This window comes from Pleurodeles waltl, chromosome 10 (genome assembly GCF_031143425.1).
Source record: "Pleurodeles waltl isolate 20211129_DDA chromosome 10, aPleWal1.hap1.20221129, whole genome shotgun sequence".
Lineage (NCBI taxonomy): Eukaryota > Metazoa > Chordata > Amphibia > Caudata > Salamandridae > Pleurodeles > Pleurodeles waltl.
Window position 1 is genome coordinate 915316354 of NC_090449.1, and position 23741 is coordinate 915340094.

Below are 23741 nucleotides of genomic sequence, written 5' to 3' on the forward strand. Positions count from 1 at the left end.
CCATATGCTAGGGACTTAGGTTGATACTGCCAATTATAATTTGCCTAATTTGCATATCCACTTTACACAGAGCACTGGCCCTGGGTCTGGGAAGCGGTATCCAGGGCACAGCCAAGAGTCAGTAACCACCAGTATCTGGTCAAAACATTTGGGGGTGACCAGGGCAAAAAGGAGGACTTTACTACATAGGCAATGCAGACTTCATCCTGGGCCTCAACCACGTGGCACTCTAGCACTGGCAGAGAGTTGGTGCCACTTAGTGGGTCGCCTATTTGATGAGGAAGATCTCCTGTCCTTTGACCAACTCTGTATCAGCTATGCCCTTTCTGAAACTGAGATGTTACTCTTTCTTCAAATTCACCGTTAGTTGACACAATCGACAGTTTGTGCTGGGGTGCAACACCATCTCATATTTTTAGAGAAATGGCTGGTGAACAAAACATCAGACAGATGCCTTGTCCTAGAACTGTACAGCCTTCAATGACAGACCAGCGTGCAGGTTATAATAATGGGTCAAAGGCATTGGGAACTGGAGCTGGGGTGGCAGTTGGCACAGCAGGATTAGGAGTGGTGTATTACTGAGCAAGACACATGGCCCGCAACACAGCCAGCATAGAAGCAGCCACCAAAATTGTCACTTATTGGTACCTCAAACCAGTACGCCTCCACAGAAGCAACCCCCCGGAGAAGCACCACCTGCTGGTGTAGGCATGGATCCCCGGGGACCCTCCTCCACCTGCTATGGCATTGCCCTAAACTTACCACGTACAGGACCAATATTTTAGATGACATTGACAACCATTTACACACCCAACTGCCATATTTCCCCACTTACATGGTCTTGGGGCTCACCTTCCCACTCAAATAACTCAGGGGTAGCCAGGCTTGTGTTTAGGTGCCACTCTTCAGAGCATTCTGACACACTGGGGCACAGATTTTGTTCCCACACATCAGGAATGGCTACATCGTCTTTGGTTTATATTAGGGATGGAGAAACTCACATTAACTCTCACTGCACAAGCTGATTCATACAGTGAACTCTAGCACCCCTACACTGACTTACTCTCCACCGAATTTCAGAAACGTACATGTCCAAATACCTCTGACTACTGTGTCTCACAGATGTTACTAAAGTTTCCCACTTTGAGGAATCTCACTGAACAACTCCACGGGACACTTGACACGATACACTACATACCGTTCTCTAGCTCTACGAGTAAAGGGGGAAGCAGGATATTGTTTACTAGGGGATTGTTGCTTTTGCCTGCATACTTGTCAGTGAAGACAGACACCATTTTTTTGCTGCTGCCGTCTTTCTGCTACTGGGGGAACTCTAAGTCCCAGGAGCCTTTCTTGAAACCGGGGGGCCGGTCAAGAATCGCAGGCGCTTATTAGAGCGCCGCATAGCCCCGTGAGTTTGCTGCTGCCGTCTTTCTGCTCCTGGGGGGACTCTAAGTCCCAGGAGCATTTGTTGACACCAGGGGGGCCGGACCAGAATCGCAGGCGCTCATTAGTGCGCCGCGTAGCCCTGTGAGTTTGCTGCTGCCATCTTTCTGCTCCTGGGGGGACTCTAAGTCCCAGGAGACTTTGTTGACACCAGGGGGCGGACCAAAATCGCGGGCGCTTATTAGCGCGCGCGTAGCCCTGCAGCGTGGGATGCACGCGGGATGCGCCCGGGGCAAGCCCGGGCCAAGGGCAGGCCCGTCTGTGCCCGTCCGAGACCATTCGAGGCTGGGCTAGGCCATCCCTCTTGGCTTTAAGGCAAACCATTAATGAAAGGCTTGACCTGAGGAGAAGACGCAGATGAAGGAAGGTACTGTTGTTAATTTCTTTTAGATTAAATCGGAGGTGTGTGAACATTATATTAAATGGGGAAAAGAAAGAACAGCTTGCAAAAGGGGGAAAGTGGGCTGGGTTCTTTAGTCCAACCATCCATCACCAGCTATTTATCCTCTGTAATTGGGGCTATTGAATCGGAATTGGAGCAAGTTGAAGAAAGGATTGGGGCTGTTCAAAAATCTGCTCAGCTGCCATCCCTGGAGCCTTCTCTTCATATAATTACTAAATCAAAGGTTGGGTCACCCCCAATGGCTTTGAACATCAGCATTTCAGTTTGCTCATTGTGACGTACCTTTGCAAGACTTAATTAAAACTACTGTCCCAAGTGTTAATTCAACTTTGGAATGTTCTCAGGCAGATTCCCCCCCACCTAAGAAGAGGAGAGTGGGAAGAAGGGCTAAGAATATAAAAAAAGCCCTGGGGCCAAAAAAGAGAAGTCATTCACCATCAGAAAATAATGCAATTGAATCAGTTGCTTTGGTCTTAACTGATGAATATTCTATGAACAAGGATGCCCCTAATGATTTTGCCCGTACAATAGATTCCATACTTAAAACTTTTTGTGTAACTCTGGAGGAGAAACTCATTACTATGATAACCAAAAGACTTGATTGTTACTGTAACAATGTGATTAGTACTCTTTCCCAATCTATTAACCCAGGGCTACCTCATGCGGGGAAAGTATTCAGTCAAGATCTTGAAAAAAAAAGACAATTTATTACTTAAATCTCCATCTAATAGACCTGGTACATCCATGGTTAATTCCTCAGATGGTTTTGGTCATGACAACATCGTGCATGATTTGCCCTCAGAAAAGTGTAAGGAAGTTTACTCCTCTGGTACAAACTTCCCCCCTGTTTCAATATCTACAAATCATGCACAATCTTTGCACTTACCTCCTGATTGTATCCCGTATGCCTTGGTGCTAACAAATGTGCCTCCTCTGGATAGTAACAAAAAAGAAGATACTCAAGCCTTAATAAGGAAGTCTGCTCACTGGCTGAAGACCAAATTTAAATGTAACTTCCATCTAAATAACAAGATCCTCATGGCACGTAGAGTGAAACGGGTTGGCCAATTGAGAAAAGCGTATGATGGAGATTGTGTTGTAATTAATTTTGGTAATCCCTGCTTAGGTGATCATCTGCTGGCTAATTTTGAATATTGTAACAGGTCTGAAGGCGGGATTCACATTTACTCACTGTCCCATTTTTATGACCATTCCCTTTTACCACAATGTCCTATTGCTGACCCTAGTAAACATAGTTTGGGATCAGATAAGCCGTACCCTTAGGTAAACGTTCCCACTAGTAATCGCTTCCTGGGTTTTAATTCTCTTGATGAAAATGATTGACTCACGGTTATTGTCAGTCCTGGATCAGAAAATCTGGGGGGATTAAGGGTTGATGATGATCATAATAAATTTATACCGGAAGAAAGGGAGATTTTAATAAACATTTCCCTTACTATCAACCAGCATTAACTTCCTCAATGGGAAGGGCAAGAGGTGGCCTTTTAGTTCTTGTTTCTCTGCAATTACCACTAATGGAGGCGACTCTAATATGGTCCTCACCCTATTTTATGATAGTTTTATTATCTATAAGGGGGAGTAAAGGTATTTTGATATTAAATGTTTACAATAATGTTCCGCGTGGTCTCCTCAAGGGAAACCTTGAGGATGTAATAGATTTTATTGATTCATCTACTGAATTGCAGGAAGAAGATTTAGTAGTTTTATGGATCGGTGATTTTAATACTCCCCTATGTTGTCAGGAAGCCCCAGAACTGTGTGGCATCCCAATTGAGGGCAGAGAGTCGCTAACCCACTTTATTCATTCAAATGAAGGTGAAGTTTTGAATTCCTTTTTATGTAAGTTTGATCTGGTCCATGCTAGGGGGAAAGCGGCTATAGATACTTTAAAAATCCCCACTTTTACAGGGAACTTGAAAGGGAGCACTATTGACTTTATCCTTACTGGTTCCTCAGATTTCCACTTAATTTTTGATTTTAAGATTATTCCCCACTGTGCCAGTGATCACAGCCCCTTATGTATTAAATTAGACCTAAATATTAAACAGGCCTCTAAGAACAGGGCATTGAGAAGAAATACCACTTTCCAAACAAATTCTGGCCTACGCCTGAAATGGGACAAAATAAATCCAATTACATTCAATCAGGAAATCATAAGATCAAGGCTAGATTCTATAAATATCTGTCTGTCTCAGCAGCTAGAACATGATTATGTAGTCCATGAATATGAACATTTAAGTAATGCTATCTTGAATGCTTTTGTGGCAGATAGGCCGTTTCTGGGCCCAGTTGTGCACCGATGGTTTAACTCCGCGTGCTCAACTGCCCATAAAAAATTTAAAGAAGCCCTTAAAACAGTTCCTCCCTCTTGCCGTTTAATTAAATTAGCAAGGGCTCAGTATAAGGCCACTTTGGAAAAAAAGAAATCAGAAATAAGGACTAATGCATGGGAAGAGCTCTTGGCTGCCACTGAATTGAAGGATACTTCAAAATTTTGGAAAGTGGTAAATCACTCATATTTCTCAGATAGTAACATTAAGGCTGATGATTGCCTAATTACAGAGGATGTATGGTTGAAGCACTTTACCAAAGTATTTCACCCAGAAAATGACAGTTTGACCATGGAGGATAGTACTATCAAGCAGACCTCCATGGATCTTAATACTAATGTTCTCGATATCTCGATTGATCTTCACGAGGTCCTCGGAGCCATTAATCGATCAAGGTTAGGGAAGGCTCCCGCCCCTGATGGAGTTCCTATTGACATCTTTAAATCTATGCCCAATCTCTGGGGTCCCTTAGTCACAAACGTCCTAAGAAGTGTCGTAAAAAGTAATATACCCCCTCATGGAAATTGGCAACTATTATCCCCATATTCAAAAAGGGTAACAGACAAGACCCTTCTTGTTATAGACCACTATCTCTTGTTGATTCTACGGCCAAGATTTTGGGTAGTGTGATCTTATCACGCTTGGAGGATTGGAAGACAGAGGCACAGATTTTATCCCCTATTCAATTTGGCTTTAGACCTGGACTAGGCACAGTGGAACAAGTATTAAAACTTGCACCTTATTCTTAGTAAATACGTAATTGCCAAAAAAGAGTTAATTCATATGGCATTTATTGATTTAACAAGCGCCTTGGATCTGGTAAATAGAGAGAGGCTATGGCAAATCATGGGAACCTTGGGGTGCGATGCGACTTTATTGGAGCTCATAAAGCGCCTACATACGGACCTAAAGGTATCAGTTCAGTTTGGCCCATCCGGTTAGAGAACCTCCCCTATTTCTTCAACCCGGGGAGTTAGACAGGGATGTATTTTAGCCCCTTTTCTTTTTTTGATATATATATAAATGGGCTTTATGATTTTTTGATAAAATATGGAAAGGATCTACCAAAGATGGGCCAGAGATTGCTCTCAGTCTTATTATACGCAGATGATGCTGTATTAATTGCTCGCACTGCAAATGGTTTACAAGGCCTGTTGGACCTTTTCTTAACTTTCATGCTGGACCTTGATCTGAAAGTTAACTACTCTAAGACATATGACATGACATGTGGCCCACAAAATACTAAGTCTAAGCAATTTACTATGGGAGGAAATATTATTAATAAGGTGAAAAACTTTTGTTACTTAGGCATGCATGTGAGCTCTTCCATGTTATGGAATACCCATTTTAACTTTAAGACCCAGCAAATGGTGAGGAATATAGAAGCGATTTTCTGTTTCACCGGTAAATTGGGCCATAGACCATCATCCCAGATCGTAACGCTCTATAACTCCAAGTGTGTTTCAGCAGCCCTACATGGGGCAGGTGTTTGGGGCTACACTAAAGTACCTACTCTCCAACGTGTTGAGAACAAATTTAAACATAGGTTATTGATGGTCCATAAGAGTGTAGCAAATATCATCTGCCACGAGGAGGTGGGCTTATGATTTCTAGAGGATATGGTTTCCATTGCTCCCCTCTTGCTGTGGGTTAGATGCTGGACGAACCCAGCAGCAAGCCTTGTACAGGAATGTATTCTTGAATGTTTACAGTTGGACAAATCAAACAGGATTCATTGGCTTTCATATTTGCAATCATCCTTTGAAAAGTTGGGGCTTAGGAACATGTTTGAAGACCCACAGTCTTTACCCACAAATGCAAAGGAGCTGTTGAAATCATGCCATTCTGAGCATATCCTAAATTTAAGATTTCATAGTTCTTTGAAACTGAAAACCTTTGATCTTTATGCTCAGATTGCTATGGCCTCAAATACGGAACCCTATTTGACTTGGTTTTCGTGTCCAAAAATATATTCTTTTTTAACTTTATTTAGATTAAACTTGATACATTTTAAGGTGGCCTTCCCTAATCAGTGTATCTGGCAAAAGATCTTCCATTTTGTCCTTGCGATGCTAGATCCAAGCAGAGTACTTCTCACTTTTTTCTCTTTTGCACACTTTATGCTACCCCTAGACATGCTTTCATTTTACCTCTATTACGTAAATTAAGACCTATCCACTTTAAGGATGCACTGACATGTTTTCAAAAATTGTCAGAAATTCAAATTTGTTATTATGTATTAAACTTTATTAGATCTGCTATTGTTATTAGGAAACAGTACTAATATCTCTGTTACCATTCCATGAGCTTATAATGGACAAAAATTGTCATGAATTTGTATATATTTTAATTGATTTTTAGCACTTTTTATTGTTTGTATAAATGTAGAGAACGTTTTATAATATAAGAATTGTTATGAATTTGTAAAATACTAAAGGGTAGCAAATTTATTTTTAACTATACTCTGAATCGTTTTTATGATCTTGTTCAAAGCGAGAACTAATTATTATACCCTGGGTTAATTTTAGTTTTTAAGCACTACATTATATTGTTTTCTTAATTTTAGGATATGTTCTTGTAAAACAAGAATTGATATGAATCAGCTTAATTCTAGTGGCTATCAAATTTCTCTTTATATATGTCCTAATCTGCTTTTGTGATTTTGTACTGAGTGAGGATCTCCTACTATATTTTAGGGAATCTAAATAATTGTAGTATTATATTTTATTGTTTTATAATATTATAAAATGTCTTGGAACACAAGAACTGTCATGAGTTTGTACAATCCCAAAAGGTACTAAAATTACTTTCATCAAACTTTTCTTCTATCTCTGCAAGGGCAAATTGGAACAGATAAATTTAGGTTGTTATGGTAGTCTAATTATGTTTTGGTATTGGGCTATCCATTTAAATTGTCTATCATTCTGTTGCCTTGCCTTTTTAAGATATGTGACTTTGTATGTACTTTTGTGGCAATTGCCGAATAAAGATTTTTTGACTGACTGACACCATATACTTTTAGTATTGCTCTTTTTGTTCTGAAATGCCTTATTAAGAGATTTGAACCATAAAAATGTCTGCAAAATAAAAAACTTTGGGCATTCGCTCATTAATTTTTGTCCTCTGAAGAAGTGAGAGTAGCCACCTTCATCTACTTTGTCAAGATGGGTCAAAATTGTCATTGCCATGACTCTTGAAGGCAGTAACGATTAGGTTCCCATAATTATCGAACCGCATTCCAATAGAAGAATGTTGGCTTCTTGGGCTGAATTGTCAGGGGTCTCAATAACTGAGATATGTGATGCAGCCACATGGAATAATCCATCCATGTTTATTTCTCATGACAAACTTGATGTAGCAGATACTTTTGAATTAGTTTTTGGTACTTCAGTTTAAAGGGGTGCCACAATCTCTGAATTATTATCCCTTATATTCGTGGCAGGTGTTTTTTTCCCCTTTCATCTCACTATGAGACTGCTGGATGGTTAAAGATTTACTTAATTTTCACGAGCATTCTTGTGCAGGCCTGTCCTAGTTGTGCTGATGGGGTATAGTAGCTTGGCTTGCATCACTGAAGTAAGGAATAGGACAAGTGAGGTGATGGGGAGGTAATAGCTGTATTACTTATTACTCTGATACTTCTCATTTGCTTCAGTATTTATGACCTTCTCTCCCTTCCTCCCTGCTTCCTCATCAGCCTATGTTTTTGAAGGACTTGTTACAAACAGGTAATGGGGTGAGAGGGTGAAGGGTTTAATAGGATATTTACATGGACCTGTGGAAAGACCAGAAAGCTTTTGAAGGGATGAGGAAGTCACAGGAATGCAGTCACATTACTTTTTGAAGTAAGTACTGGGATGAGTGAGAAGAATTTGAGTAATGAAGATTACCTTTAAGCAATTCAACTATTATAGAATGTAAGTGTTGTTGTAGATGTGTGTTGGACCTGGCCCTTTTGGCAGGTCCATCCCCTGACTTTTTGCCTCCTTCCCCCTATTTTTTTTTACCTCTCGTTGTTGCCTCTAGGACTCCGAACACTTTATCACTACTGATCAGTGCTAAAGTGCAGGTGCTCTCCCTTATAAAGTTGGTATGATTGGTACCATTAAAGCACTTGTACAGTGGTATCCCTATACCCAGGCCCTGTAAATTAAATGGTAATAGTGGGCTTGCAGTGCTGCTTGCGCCACCCACTGAAGTAGCCTTTCAAACCTGTCTCAGACCTGGTAGCTCAGGGCCTGCATGCCCAGTTTTCTGCAACAGGGACCTGGCATCTGAATTTACTTGCCAGGACCAGAACTCCACTTTTATTACATGTAAGTCACCCCTAAGGTAGGCCCTAGTTAGCACTTTGGGCAGGGTGCTGTGTATGTAGAAGGCAGGACATATGCCTAGTAGTGTGGCCTGTCCTGGTAGTGAAAACAGCCTATTTGGTTTCTCACTACTGTGACTGCTGCCTTCTCATAGGATTGCATTGGAAATGCCCTGCCTTATGTCTAGGGGGTATTGTCTGATTTATTGTCTGATTTATGAGGGGTAGCGCAGGCATGTTTGGTATGGTTGTAATGGTAGTGAGAAATGCTGCTTACTGGTGTAGGTGGAATTTTTTATTATCATTACAGAAATGCCACTTCTAGAAAGTGAGAATTTCTCTTTGCTTATGACTCTGGTGTTTTGCATTTTGACTCCAATCCACGTATGGGCAGAGTGACAGCACCCATGCATCTGTAAAGGCTGTGCCTTGGCCTCACACAAAAGGGCTGTTTACCCACAACTGATGTTTGGAGGCTGTGCTGGAGGAGAGAGGGGGCAATCCCAGAACCAGTTGTAACTGGTTGGAACCTCATTTCCCTTCTTTGTGGCACCATTGCAGAACTGAGTATAAGTACAGGGGATTTTTCCCCACAATTTGGAGACATTTTGGAACAGGGCACAGAATGCTGCTGGAGGGACTCACCAGGAACCGCCTGGGACTGCTTCTGCTGTGCTGACCTGACCTGTGACCTGCTTGGTCATTTGGAGGAACTGGCAACTGTCTGCATTCACCTTGTGCTGGCCTGCTGCTGGGCCCTACCGCCCTGTGCTCCATGGTACCATGTCCCCCAGGGGCAGTGTGCTGTGGCCCTTGACCCCTACAGCTGCATAAATAACAAGGAGTGCTTCATTTCATCATGTAGCACCTTGAGAGCACTTTATTTCTGGTTGCTGTGCGCTTGGAAGCACTGTGGCCGTAAATCATCCAGCACTTTGAAAAGTGCTTTTGCCTTTTTTATTGCCCCCGCGCTCGTAGGTCATCACCATGAAGGGATTCACTGCCACGACATAGGTGAGCGTGTCACCATGAAGGGATTCACGGCTGCGACCTGGGTGTCTTTGGGAAATGGGGCACGTCGGAATCGCTCTGCATCCTATGCCCCCGGGGCACAAAGAAAAGGGGAATCGGAGCAAGTATGCTCCTAGCATGCCCCCGGGGCAATACAAGCTCTGAGGAGAGCCCCCTGGGCACAAGCAGACACCTACTCTGGTGCCTGCCCTCTGCTGCGGCTCGGGTAGGCTCTGTGCTGGTCAGAAGGAGATGGTCAGGGAAGGAAGCCTCATCTGAGGCTCCCCACTGGGTCCCTGCTGCTCTTTTGAGGACAGGCAGGGGGAAGGAAGCCTCATCAGAGGCCCCACCGGAGGCCTGAGTGTGTCTTTGGAGACTGCGTATGACTGCGTATGGGGCGGAAACCTCGCCAGAGGCTCCCCGCACCACAAGGTCTCCCATTTGCCCTCAATTGCTGTGTTAGCTTTAGCCCCCCCTGTGGAGGGCCAGTTGTGGCCTGGGGGGGTGGGGCCAGAGATTGCAGGCCCCCAGGAGGGGCCCGATATAAAAGCAGGAGGGGGTGTGTATTACCCTCTTCCCCCAAATTACCGCCAGGCCCCCGTTTTGTGCAGTGGAATGCCGACCGGGGGATCCCTTGTTTTCTGCATAGGCACTAGAAGTGCCTTTTCATCAGGGCAGTAGGTACTTCTTATGGACATATGATTTCAATTGTTCCTAGTATGGACATTAATGATTAATATGTTTTCCTGGTTCTCTGATGATGTGCCATATATGTGCCGATGTTCCTTTTATGGTCATTCTATGCTGATATGATTTATTACTTGCCACATGTGTATGGGCATTAATGATGTTTATATGACAAGTGCATTTCTTTAGTAATGTGTTCCCAACTACTGCTTATGTTGCAGAATAATTAGTAACCTCTGTGTTATGGGGGACTACTGCTGATCTCTGCAGATTAACTATGGTGTAACATTCTGACAACTGTTTGAGTAGCAGGATATTACTGACATGTTGTGGTTGATCTACAAATTATGTTGTGTACAATACAGTTTATTTTCCTATAACTTGGGAGGTCATTGCGACCTCGACGGTCTTTTCAAAAGACCGCCGAGGGCGCGGGAGACAGAATACCGCATATTGCCGGCGGGATTTCTGTCTCCCTATTATGACATTTCCGCTGGGCCAGCGGACGGTAACAGTGTTACCGTCCGCTGGCCCAGCGGAAATGTCACATCAACATTGCAGCCGACTCGTAATAGAGCCGGCGGCAATGCTGATGTGCAGCGGGTGCAGTAGCACCCGCTGCGCATTTCACTGCCCGAAATTCGGGCAGTGAAATGCGCGACGGGGATATGCCTGGGGGCCCCTGCACTGCCCATGCCAAGTGCATGGGCAGTGCAGGGTCCCCCAGGGGCACCCCAAGTCCCCTTACCGCCGGCCTTTCCATGGTGTGTGTACCGCCATGGACAGGCCGGCGGTCGCTTGGATTATGACCGCCAGGCGGAATCCTGGTGGGAAAGTGGAGGGGCTGGCGGTATGGCCGTGGGAATTCCGCCACGGTCATAATTGCTGGCAGAACACCGCCAGCCTGTTGGCGGTGTTACCGCCAACATACCGCCGGCCGCCAGGGTCGTAATGACCCCCTTGGTGTTGTGTTTCCTTTGTGGTGGGGATAGTGTGTCACAGGTGTTGTGTGAGTTGTGAAAACGCTTTACACATTGCCTCTGGGATAGGCCTGACTGCTCGTGCCAAGCTACCAAGGGGGTGAGCAGGGGTTATCTTGGACGTGTGACTCTCTTGCCCTGACTAGAGTGGGTGTGCTCTGCCTGGCTCAGGTGCATACCCTAGCCAACCAGAAACCCCATTTCCAACATTGTGCATATTGTTGTGGGTTCCCACACTACTGCAAAATGTTATTGGATTTGTTCTCACAAAGTCAGGTGCATGGACTGACATTTTCTTTAACAGATTTACTACATGATCTTGAAATACAAACAACCTACCTCCCCTTGGAGTGGGTCATAAAATCTTTGTAAGAGCTGAATCGTGGTACTTTTTCCACTGCCGCTGGAACCAACGAGAGCCATGGTCTTCCCGGGTTCCACAGTTAGGTTTAAACCTTTAAGAATCTGAAAGGTAGGTGCACATATTACCGATACTGACAGAAAACAGTCATTGATAGAAAGGCAAAAGAAAATATAAGCATTCAAACCTCATCAGCAAGGGCCTAACTGTAAAGACAGATAGTTGTGGTAGTTTGGCTGCTCGCAGTACATACATTAGGATTTACTCTTTAATATTATTAGTCATTAAGTTATTAGCTATTTATTAATTGCCCTACTCTCAGATCAGTCACGGGCAGGTTAAAAACACATTGCCTATCTCTATTCATGAAAGCGGAAGGTAGCTGTGTAAAATTAATTGAGTGCTCCCTTGCAAGGACAACGGAAATGCACGTCTAGGAGACAAGCGTTGTGAAAGGACTTCGTTTCTGGTAAGTACTGTTTATTTTAAGTGGAATAAACAATAATGCAGAGAAGCAAATAATACCTCCGCCACAGTCGCCATCCCAACCGTTCTCCAGTCTTATGTCGAGTCTCGAGACAAGGTTCCAGAATCCCTACAAGACTCGACATAAGAACTAAGAGAGAACCCAACATATCCTTCCCTTTAACACATACAAAGTTACACCCAAACATATACAAAAACACGTAACACATTTTGTTAAACTAAAAGTACAAAATCACGAAACTTCCTGGTTGAGGATCTTCTTTTCATGTCCATCGTCTCGCACTCCTTCTTAATAGGACCTTCCAAATCCTTGTCCTTCCGTGGGTCATTTCTTGCTTCTCGATTTACTTTGGTGGATTCCTTCAAAGATTTGTTCAAAAGTTCCACACCACGAGCCAAGGACAACCTCTCCTTATTCCACCAATTGCCATCTTCCAATTTAACAGCATTTTTACAAATTTTTATGACTTTCTTAGGATAAGAAAATTTAGATTCACCTTTCTGAACAATGCGGGCACTCTTGATTTTGACATAATCACCCACCTTTACACAAATTGTTTTTCTGGAATCATCTTTGTATTTATTCTGAGCAGAAATCCTTTTTTCATTCACTTTCTCAATCAATCCCTCATCAACTCCATTTTCACCCATCCACTTCCTTTTCAACTTAGTTCCAGGAGCTCTTCCCTTCAATAATATAAAAGGAGACACACCAGTATCTGCATTGGGTGTGGTCCGCACTGCCCACAACAACTTCCTTAACTCATCCTTACAATTTAACCCACCAGCTTTGGCCAACTGCATATTCTCTTTAATCACTCTGTTAAAGCGCTCAACAAGACCATTACTCCTAGGATGATAAAGTGAAGTCTTAACATGTTTAATGCCCATGAGCACCAAGAAATCAGAAAATTGAAAAGATGTGAATTGACTGCCGTTGTCGGTAAGTATCTCATCAGGAATACCCTCCCTGAGAAAAACAGATTCCAAAAATTCAATGACCTTATGATAATTAGGTACCTTCACCAAATTAAACTCGGGCCAACGACTATAAAAGTCTATTAACACTATACCATACTCCACTTGCCCATTGAGCAAATTGACAGGTCCAATCAAATCCACTGCAATCTTACTCCAGGCTTTCCCAGGCACTTCAATAGCTTCAACAGGGGATGGCAGGACAACTTGAGACTTGTCACTGATAGCACAGGCCAAACAATCTCTCACGAAGTGTTCTACATCTCTGTCCAGTCCAGGCCACCAGAAATCCTCTCTTATTCTCCTTTTCATAGCTCGCATACCTACGTGTCCTTCATGTCCCAAGGACAATACTTTGTATCTTAAATCCTTAGGTACAACCATTACATCCGCATGCATGAACACGTTATTTACAATAGATAACTCCTCAAAAACATGTTTGTACACTTCACACTGTTCAGACTTGCATACAGACCATCCCTGCGCTATGCCCTTCATGACCTCCTTCAATTGTTCATCACTTCCACACGCTTGCTTCCACTCATCTTCCGTCACCGCACCACCCAATTGATACACTATAGAGCATACCAGGACATCATCCTCTTCTGGTTCCTCCTCATCTGACTCACTCTTGCAAGGAAGAATGGAAAGGGAATCGGCAAGTGTAATCCTTGCACCCGGGACATATTCCACATGAAAGTTATACATTTGCAATCTGTACTGCCACTTAGCTATTCTGGGAGTGGCTCGATGCGCACCAGAGGTAGAAAACATTTGCACTAAGGGTTTGTGATCCATCCTGACTGTAAAGTGCACACCCCACAGATACGATTTGAAATGCACAATGCCCCACCAACATGCAAGGGCTTCCCTTTCAATAGTTGAGTAAGTTTCTTCGGCACCTCTCAGACTACGCGAGGCAAAGGCTACCACTTCATCCCTACCATTTTTCTTCTGCATTAAAACAGCACCCAATCCAAGTTGACTGGCATCCGTCATTATTACTATTTCGTCCCTTGTGTTAAAAGACTTCAACGGAATTGCCATCGCTACTTCCTTTTTAATGGCTGTAAACTCCTGTTCACACTCCAGACACCAGTTAAATTTGACATTTTTCTTTAAAAGAGATCTGAGTTTATGTGTTTTGCTTTCACAATTAGGAACGAACCTTGAATAAAATTCAATCAGACCCATGAAGGATCTAATTTGATCTTCATTACTAGGAGACTGAAAATCTTCAATAGCTTCAACCAGCTTTTTCTTTGGTTCCACACCATGTTTAGAAATTTTATACCCTAGATAATCAATACTAGATACACCAAATTTACATTTGTTTGCCCCTAGAACAATCCCTTTTTTATTCAACAAAGATAATACCAGTTCCATTCTTTCATCATGCTGTGCTTGATCCTTGCCGAAGACTTGAATGTCATCCTAGAAAGCAATTACACCTTCCATACTTCCAAATAAACTATCTACCACCCTTTGGAATACAGCAGAAGCTGAAGCTAAACCAAATGGCATGCGTCTAAATTGGAACAAACCTTCCGGAATAACAAAAGCTGTCAAATGCCTTGACTCAGGATGCAGATTAATTTGATGATAAGCCGCTGTCATGTCTAACAAACTGAACACGCTGGCCTCATCTAGAATAGATAGGATTTCAACAATGTTAGGCAATGGATGGCAATCCACCCAAATTTGTGCATTGAGGTCACGTAAATCAACACACATGCAAATAGAGTTATTGGCCTTACGAGCAATCACTATGGGGGCCACCCAATCTGATGCATCCACCCTCTCAATTATGCGTTGATCACACAATCTATCTAGCTCCTTTTCCAACTCTGCTCTCAACACTAAAGGTACTCTACGTACTTTATGAACCTTGGGAACTGCATTCTTCTTTAACTTTATCTGGTGTGCAAATCCCCTGAACATACCAATTCCTTCTTTAAAAACACCTGGAAATGCATCGACCCACATAGAACTAACAGATAACACCTGGTTATAATTCTTGCTCAGTATAACTTGTTCGGGGTTATTGGGATCTAACAAAATACCCAACTTTCTTTGGTCTTCCCAACCTAAAAGACATGTATCATCATTAGCTACATACACTACTCCCTTAGTCACATTACCTTGGAAACTCAACTCGACTTCACACTCCCCCAAAACTTCCACTGGTTTGCCACCATATCCCACAGGCTTGATGCGAGACTTCCTGAGCCCAACATGGCTGAAATTTTCCTTCCACACCTTTTGACTCACAAGTGTATAAGGTGACCCAGAATCGGCCACAACAATTAATTCACGGCCATTAATTGACAATTTACAGGTAGGCCTCTTAGTGTTGTTAAGCATAACAACATCGCTCTCATTAGAACAACATACAACAGTAAGAATTTCGTCATCCTCATTAGAGGAAGAATTAAATCCATCCAAATTGTCATTGTGTAACTTAAAAACCTTGTCCCTTGAACTAGAACTTGATATGTTAACGGCCCTACACACTCTAGCAAAATGCCCAACTTTGGTGCATTTTGAACATCTTTTACCTACAGCAGGGCAATTACTTGCATTACCTTAATGGGTGGGACTACCACACCTAAAACATTCCCCTTTCTTGTAATTTTCCTTCCTAACTGATGTTTCAGCTTTGACAATTGCTTGGGATTTGTTAAATTTCTGTTTGATTATACCAACTTTCTGATGAGAATCCTTCTGACTAGTTATATTCATCTGTTGCATAAACGTTGTTGTATTCTCGATTCTAGTGGCTATCGCCACAGCCTTTTCTAATGTTAAATTCGGTGTAGACAATAGTGTTTCTTGAACTTTCTTATTATTAGTTTTCTCGACAAGTTGATCTCTAATCATTTCATCCTCACATGCCTTATAATCACAGGAAACCGCTAACATCCTCAAAGCCCCCACATAGTTAGCTACTGGTTCACCAGGAACTTGCACCTTTTTATAAAATTTGTGTCTTTCCATAATAACATTTTTACACGCTCTAAATCTATCATCAAGGGACTTAATGGCAGAAGCATATTCATCAATACCGCCATCACCTTCACCCACATCTAATGCAACAGACACCTGTGGAATGTGTTTTAAAATTTTGCGGCCCTCTGGGCCTAAACAATCACGTAAAACAGCAAACCTTTTCCTATGTGTAAAGGAGTCACGGTCTATGGCATCTAAATATGCTTCGAAACCTTCTTTCCAGGAATCCCAATCCGCTTCTGATGAAACAGGATCCGGAGAGAATACAGGAGGAGGAAGAATGGATTGCTGCATATTAAATGTAACCACAATAAATGTTAATGAAAATTGAGCAATGAGGAATCGTGTAGAACACAAAGATATGCGTATCCCCTTAATTCTGCCAGACACACTGCGCAAGGTGTCCATGTCACCGCTGACAACAGGTTGAAGGAGAACAAGTTAACACTTCTATACTGCTTGGAATGCTTGGAATACTTGGAAACAAGTAACATGCAGAAATGAAGGCACTTTCCACTTAGGAAACGTCAACCAATGAAATGAATAGGGAAGAGTTAGCCGGTTCACGCGTTTCCTGGCATCTCCGTTGCCGGGAAACGAAGTAGCTCATAAGACGCGTATCCAGCGTCTTCGTTGTGTAGCAACTAAGTTCCAAGGCGCTGACGCGTGAAGGAAAACGTGAGTAACGACAGAAGGACGCGCGCGCTGAAATCCAACACGCGCAGAAGCCTCTCTGTGTCAAACAGCCCTAAAAACCAACGAAATTCAAGAAAACCAGGTTGCAGGCTCTTCGAAGAACGGAGACGTAACGATTTCTTTCATCTGGACAGAAACGCTGAAGGCCCGTTGAAGGCGCCGCGCGTTGAATTCCCCAAGAAGTGCACACGTAGGTCCAGCTGTCCTGCAGTCACTCGTCGCCAATGAAAGGACTTTGTTTCTGGTAAGTACTGTTTATTTTAAGTGGAATAAACAATAATGCAGAACAGCAAATAATACCTCCGCCACAGTCGCCATCCCAACCGTTCTCCAGTCTTATGTCGAGTCTCAAGAAAAGGTTCCAGAATCCCTACAAGACTCGACATAAGAACTAAGGCCCGTATTTATACTCCGTTTGCGCCGAATTAGCGTCGTTTTTTTCGACGCAAATTCGGCGCAAAACTAACGCCATATTTATACTTTGGCGTTAGACGCGTCTAGCGCCAAAGTATGGGCAAATAGCGTCATTTTTTTGCGTGAACGCCTTCCTTGCGTTAATGAGATGCAAGGAAGGCGTTCCCGTCTAAAAAAATGACGGCGACGCAAATGCGTCGTATTTATACTCCCGGGCAAAAATCACGCCCGGGAGTGGGCGGGGCAAAAAACCCCGCATTTGCGCCACTTTTTAACGCCTGGGTCAGGGTAGGCGTTAAGGGGCCTGTGGGCTCAAAATGAGCCCACAGGTGCCCTCCCCTGCCCCCAGGGACCCCCCCTGCCACCCTTGCCCACCCCAGGAGGACACCCAAGGATGGAGGGACCCATCCCAGGGACATTCAGGTAAGTTCAGGTAAGTATAATTTTTTATTTTTTTTTATTTTTTTTGGTGGCATAGGGGGGCCTTATTTGTGCCCCCCTACATGCCACTATGCCCAATGACCATGCCCAGGGGACATAAGTCCCCTGGGCATGGCCATTGGGCAAGGGGGCATGACTCCTGTCTTTACTAAGACAGGAGTCATTTAAATGGCGTCTGGGCGTCGAAAAAAATGGCGCAAATCGGGTTGAGGCGATTTTTTTGCCTCAACCTGACTTGCCCCATTTTAAGACGCCCTAACGCCATTTTCCCCCTACGCCGGCGTTGCCTGGTCTACGTGGTTTTTTTCCACGCACACCAGGCAGCGCCGGTCTGCTAGCGCCGGCTAACGCCATTCCATAAATACGGCGCCCGCATGGCGCATCAGAATGGCGTTAGACGGCGCTAAATTTTTTGACGCTAAACTGCGTTAGCGCAGTTTAGCGTCAAAAAGTATAAATATGGGCCTAAGGCCCGTATTTATACTCCGTTTGCGCCGAATTAGCGTAGTTTTTTTCGACGCAAATTCGGCGCAAAACTAACGCCATATTTATACTTTGGCGTTAGACGCGTCTAGCGCCAAAGTATGGGCAAATAGCGTCATTTTTTTGCGTGAACGCCTTCCTTGCGTTAATGAGATGCAAGGAAGGCGTTCCCGTCTAAAAAAATGACGGCGACGCAAATGCGTCGTATTTATACTCCCGGGCAAAAATCACGCCCGGGAGTTGGCGGGTCAAAAAACCCCGCATTTGCGCCACTATTTAACGCCTGGGTCAGGGTAGGCGTTAAGGGGCCTGTGGGCTCAAAATGAGCCCACAGGTGCCCTCCCCTGCCCCCAGGGACCCCCCCTGCCACCCCTGCCCACCCCAGGAGGACACCCAAGGATGGAGGGACCCACCCCAGGGACATTCAGGTAAGTTCAGGTAAGTATAATTTTTTATATTTTTAATTTTTTTTGGTGGCATAGGGGGGCCTTATTTGTGCCCCCCTACATGCCACTATGCCCAATGACCATGCCCAGGGGACATAAGTCCCCTGGGCATGGCCATTGGGCAAGGGGGCATGACTCCTGTCTTTACTCAGACAGGAGTCATTTAAATGGCGTCTGGGCGTCCAAAAAAATGGCGCAAATCGGGTTGAGGCGATTTTTTTGCCTCAACCTGACTTGCCCCATTTTAAGACGCCCTAACGCCATTTTCCCCCTACGCCGGCGCTGCCTGGTCTACGTGTTTTTTTTCCACGCACACCAGGCAGCGCCGGTCCGCTAGCGCCGGCTAACGCCATTCCATAAATACGGCGCCCGCGTGGCGCTTCAGAATGGCGTTAGACGGCGCTAAATTTTTTGACGCTAAACTGCATTAGCGCAGTTTAGCGTCAAAAAGTATAAATATGGGCCTAAGAGAGAACCCAACACGTTGCTACTACAAAGCCAGGAGGATCTCTGACTTTCGGGGCTCGTCTCTCCTGTGCAATTCCTGTTCTAATGCAGCACTGTTGCAGGAGGAAGAGAGATGTAACCGTCCATAGGTCTCTTCCTGTATTGTAAGACCCCATATGATAGCGTAAATGCTAGAGATTCGTCCTCCTGGTCACTTTATTTAAAGCTATATCTGACAATACCAGCTCACAGGAGTGACATCTAAGTTTACATAGGGGCAGTGGGTAACAAGTTGCATGACAAGGCAAAGCACATCGTACAACCAGTGTGGAAGTTTGTGTGTGAGCATTTCAAAAATGTTTGTAAACACACAATGTTGCCTAGCTCAAGTAGGGAAAATAAATATAAATTAAAATCGACTATTTGATAGATGCATAGTTTCAATGTGGCGCTAGGTGGCGCTAGGGGATAATAGATACGCCCGTAGGCCCGTATTTATACTCCGTTTGCGCCGAATTAGCGTCGTTTTTTTCGACGCAAATTCGGCGCAAAACTAACGCCATATTTATACTTTGGCGTTAGACGCGTCTAGCGCCAAAGTATTGGCAAATAGCGTCATTTTTTCGCGTGAACGCCTTCCTTGCGTTAATGAGATGCAAGGAAGGCGTTCCCGTCTAAAAAAATGACTGCGACGCAAATTTGTGTCGTATTTATACTCCCGGGCAAAAATCACGCCCGGGAGTTGGCGGGTCAAAAAACCCCGCATTTGCGCCACTATTTAACGCCTGGGTCAGGGTAGGCGTTAAGGGGCTTGTGGGCTCAAAATGAGCCCACAGGTGCCCTCCCCTGCCCCCAGGGACCCCCCCTGCCACCCCTGCCCACCCCAGGAGGACACCCAAGGATGGAGGGACCCACCCCAGGGACATTCAGGTAAGTTCAGGTAAGTATAATTTTTTATATTTTTTAATTTTTTTGGGGTGGCATAGGGGGGCCTTATTTGTGCCCCCCTACATGCCACTATGCCCAATGACCATGCCCAGGGGACACAAGTCCCCTGGGCATGGCCATTGGGCAAGGGGGCATGACTCCTGTCTTTACTAAGACAGGAGTCATGAAATGGCGTCTGGGCGTCGTAAAAAAATGGCGCAAATCGGGTTGAGGCGATTTTTTTGCCTCAACCTGACTTGCCCCATTTTAAGACGCCCTAACGTCATTTTTTCCCAACGCCGGCGCTGCCTGGTCTACGTGGTTTTTTTCCACGCACACCAGGCAGCGCCGGTCTGCTTGCGCCGGCTAACGCCATTCCATAAATACGGCGCCCGCATGGCGCTTCAGAATGGCGTTAGACGGCGCTAAATTTTTTGACGCTAAACTGCGTTAGCGCAGTTTAGCGTCAAAAAGTATAAATATGGGCCGTAGTGTTTTACGAACAATACAGCTCTGTTAAAATATATTGCTGGCTTAGATAGTCCTCTCTTGAAAAGGTAGCTGTATGAGACTGATCATGTCTACAATGATTTGTTTAAACCATTTAAATTAGACCAGTCTCGCCATAGCATGTAAGGCGACTTTCAGAGATGCCAAATGGATTTAGGGATTGCAGTTTTCTGACACTGGAGTGTTGATTCAAATCCATCAGTTAGGATGGAAGGCTTCATGCTTATGAGTAGTTTGACCTGGTACTGATTAACACTATTTAATATCTCAACAATCTATCTACATCAACGAAAAAAGGAGTAGTGACCCATTGCATTTTAATCTAAGTTGCCTTGACAGTGGTGTGTTTTTTAAGCTAAGAGGGCAAAGAATACCTTTACCTCATTGTAGAAAGAGACTCCTGGTAGAAAGACTTGGGGCCACACTGACTGAAACAATGTAGTGCTCCAGGTTAATCATCATTGGCAAGCTCTTCAAAGTGTTTGTGAAAGGGGAACTGAGAAGGTCTCAGGTTTGCTTGAAACCTTGATACGTTGTGTGCAAGACAGTCCTGCCATGTTTAGGTCTGCCGCACTATGTTATCACTCCTCATTATCCTGACAGCACTCTTATCAAGGGCACAATCCACCTTGCTAATGCTTGTGTTAAAATGCATTGAAGATGACCGTTAGATATTATTTTTTTATTTCTTAGCACATTTGCCTCTTTAATTTGCCTCCTCTCTTTCTCATGTGGTGACATCAAATGAAAGTTGGTCTGTTGGCTCTGATGAATTTCCCAAAGATGGCGGTAACAAAACCAGTTTTCCATCTATAACCACCAGGTCGAAATATAAAATTATTTTTTAGCAATGTTACCTAAATACGAATATTGAAAATGTTGATTCCATGATTACTAGGACCCACTTAACAGAAAGCACAGCAAAGGTTTTTATCAGTAGTTTTCTAGTGTTCTTTAGTAGGCTGCTGCCTAGATGGGAAATAATATGCATATTAACCATATCTCTTCAGTGTGTGTTTTTTGTGAAGCCAACAACAAAGGGAAACAAGCATTTGCAATGCAATGGGTCTTGCATTTTCTCAAGTTAGAGCTATTAGCGTTGTAAATTCCTAACTGGACTTTTCTTGCCACATAAATTGAAAATGGAAAATAAAACAGTTGACATAAGCAAGCCGATTCAAAGTGCCACGGCCGCCATGGGCATGAGCGCAAAGGAGAGACACAAAAGGAACGTATCAGCAATCGTGCAATTATCCATATAACAGGGCTGATGGCCAAGGCGGTGACAAAACTGCTCCAAAAAGGGACAAACGTAAAGCATCTACCAATGATAGCAAAGGATTTTTGAAAGGCAAGCCCATGAACGAGTGACAGTGATGGGCGTGCGGTGGGTGTGGTTAAGAGCCCACAGATAGATTACAACGGGCCAGAGTGCTTGATCGCTTGACCTTAAAAATAAACTGCAGTGACTCAGTTGTTTAAAAAATGAGCAGCCAGTATAGAAAGCAATAAACAGACATTTCAGTTTCAGTAGTTGTGCTTTTTTTTGCAGCCAGCACAACACAGAAGTGAGCAACATTTTACCCAAAATTTACATTGTGACTGCTGGATGTTGGAACATAGATTACTGGTAAGGGCAGGTAAGCACCTGCACTTAGCAGTAGGCCACTAACCTCCACTTAGGTCCAGTTGGGTCTCAATAAATTAATCCCCCTCTCAACTCTTGGTAGCCTGGCAATGAGCGACAAGGCTTAACTTAGAAGACAAGTGTGTAAAGCATTTAAAAATCACAAAACAGTAAATAAGTAAAACACAAAACACAATAAAAATTAAACACCAATTCATAAGAACAGATTTTATTTTTATCTCTAAAATGACACAAACATTATTACAATCGGATAAGGGGAAGAAGAGATATGAATTATTAAAGAATTATTGTTTTCTAGTGCATAGAAGCAACTAGCGCTCAAAGGGTTCAAAAAAGTCACACTGGACAGGGACAAAGTCCACAGTTCAGGCCACCCACGAGGTGAATCCCCGTAGTAAGGCAGTCAAAGCTGTGATCCGGGACCGTGCATCCCACAGGAGCCACAATACAGACGGACAGGCTACTGTGGAGAGGACGCGCAGAGGACACTCGGCGCACATGCTGCACGCCGCACTTTGACAGGAAGGGGAGGAGCCATTGCTGATCACCAGAGCGCCTGGGGGCAGATGGCGGCCACTGGGTGGCAGACAGTGGACGGCATATGAGCTTCAGCAGCCCCTAGCAGGCCCACGGACCCAGCACCAACGGCACAGGCCCTGTGTCTTGGCCCCCGTCTCCTCTCCAGTGTCCTGCAGGCAGATCACACTCAGGATGAGCACAGGGCTTGGCAGGACTTGGGACACAGCACTGTGAGTAGATGCCAGTGAGGCAGCTTCTACCAGGGACAGTGGGTGGGAGCCCAGAATATAACAGGAATTACCACCATGTCACCAGGCCAATCATTATCAAAGCTCACTTATTAATACCGCCAACCAAGAAATTAAATAATAATCTTGTCTGCTGCATGCCTTGCTTCTACCGTGCTCGTGTCCGCCACCTGTGTGTTACAGCCTCTAAGCCTTTGTGTGCGACTCCCCAGAACTGTATGGAATCGAAGTCACCAAGGAGTTTTGGAGCAACTGAATTGTATCCCACTCTGCAGTACCCTGATGTGCATGCTGGTCAGCGTTGAGTATTGAGGGCTGTGGGCAGCTGGAGTCAATACGTACAGTGTGTGAGGCAGCTTCTACCAGGGACAGTGGGTGGGAGCCCAGAATATAACAGGAATTACCACCATGTCACCAGGCCAATCATTATCAAAGCTCACTTATTAATACCGCCAACCAAGAAATTAAATAATAATCTTGTCTGCTGCACGCCTTGCTTCTACCGTGCTCGTGTCCGCCACCTGTGTGTTACAGCCTCTAAGCCTTTGTGTGCGACTCCCCAGAACTGTATGGAATCGAAGTCACCAAGGAGTTTTGGAGCAACTGAATTGTATCCCACTCTGCAGTACCCTGATGTGCATGCTGGTCAGCGTTGAGTATTGAGGGCTGTGGGCAGCTGGAGTCAATACGTACAGTGTGTGGGGGCGGCTGTAGCGGATTTAGAACTAGGAAAGCTGGGAAGCTGAGTATTGGAGATACTGAGAAGTTATAGAGGAACCTCCTTAATAGATTTTACCCACTCATAGGGGAACTAGGGGCCTTAGCATGCACTCAAGCAAAGGGCGGACACGAGGGGATGTGGCTCAAAGAAGAGCAAGAAGTGGGTTGCCAGGACAAAGGGAGCCCCAAAGGACTGCTGGCTTTTGGGAAACACTGTT

The 23741-nt window shown here is 44.3% G+C and overlaps 1 protein-coding gene across 3 annotated transcripts in view; it reads right to left on the reverse strand.

The window, feature by feature from the left end:
• The window catches only part of LOC138262023 (ATP-dependent translocase ABCB1-like), a 935493-nt gene that overhangs the window by 537305 nt on the left and 374447 nt on the right, over positions 1 to 23741 (reverse strand). For all 3 annotated transcript variants that reach the window (XM_069211682.1, XM_069211683.1, XM_069211684.1), the window contains one exon: positions 11530 to 11655. In XM_069211682.1, coding sequence (XP_069067783.1) covers positions 11530 to 11655 — 126 coding nt within the window. The remainder of the gene's footprint in view (positions 1 to 11529; positions 11656 to 23741) is intronic.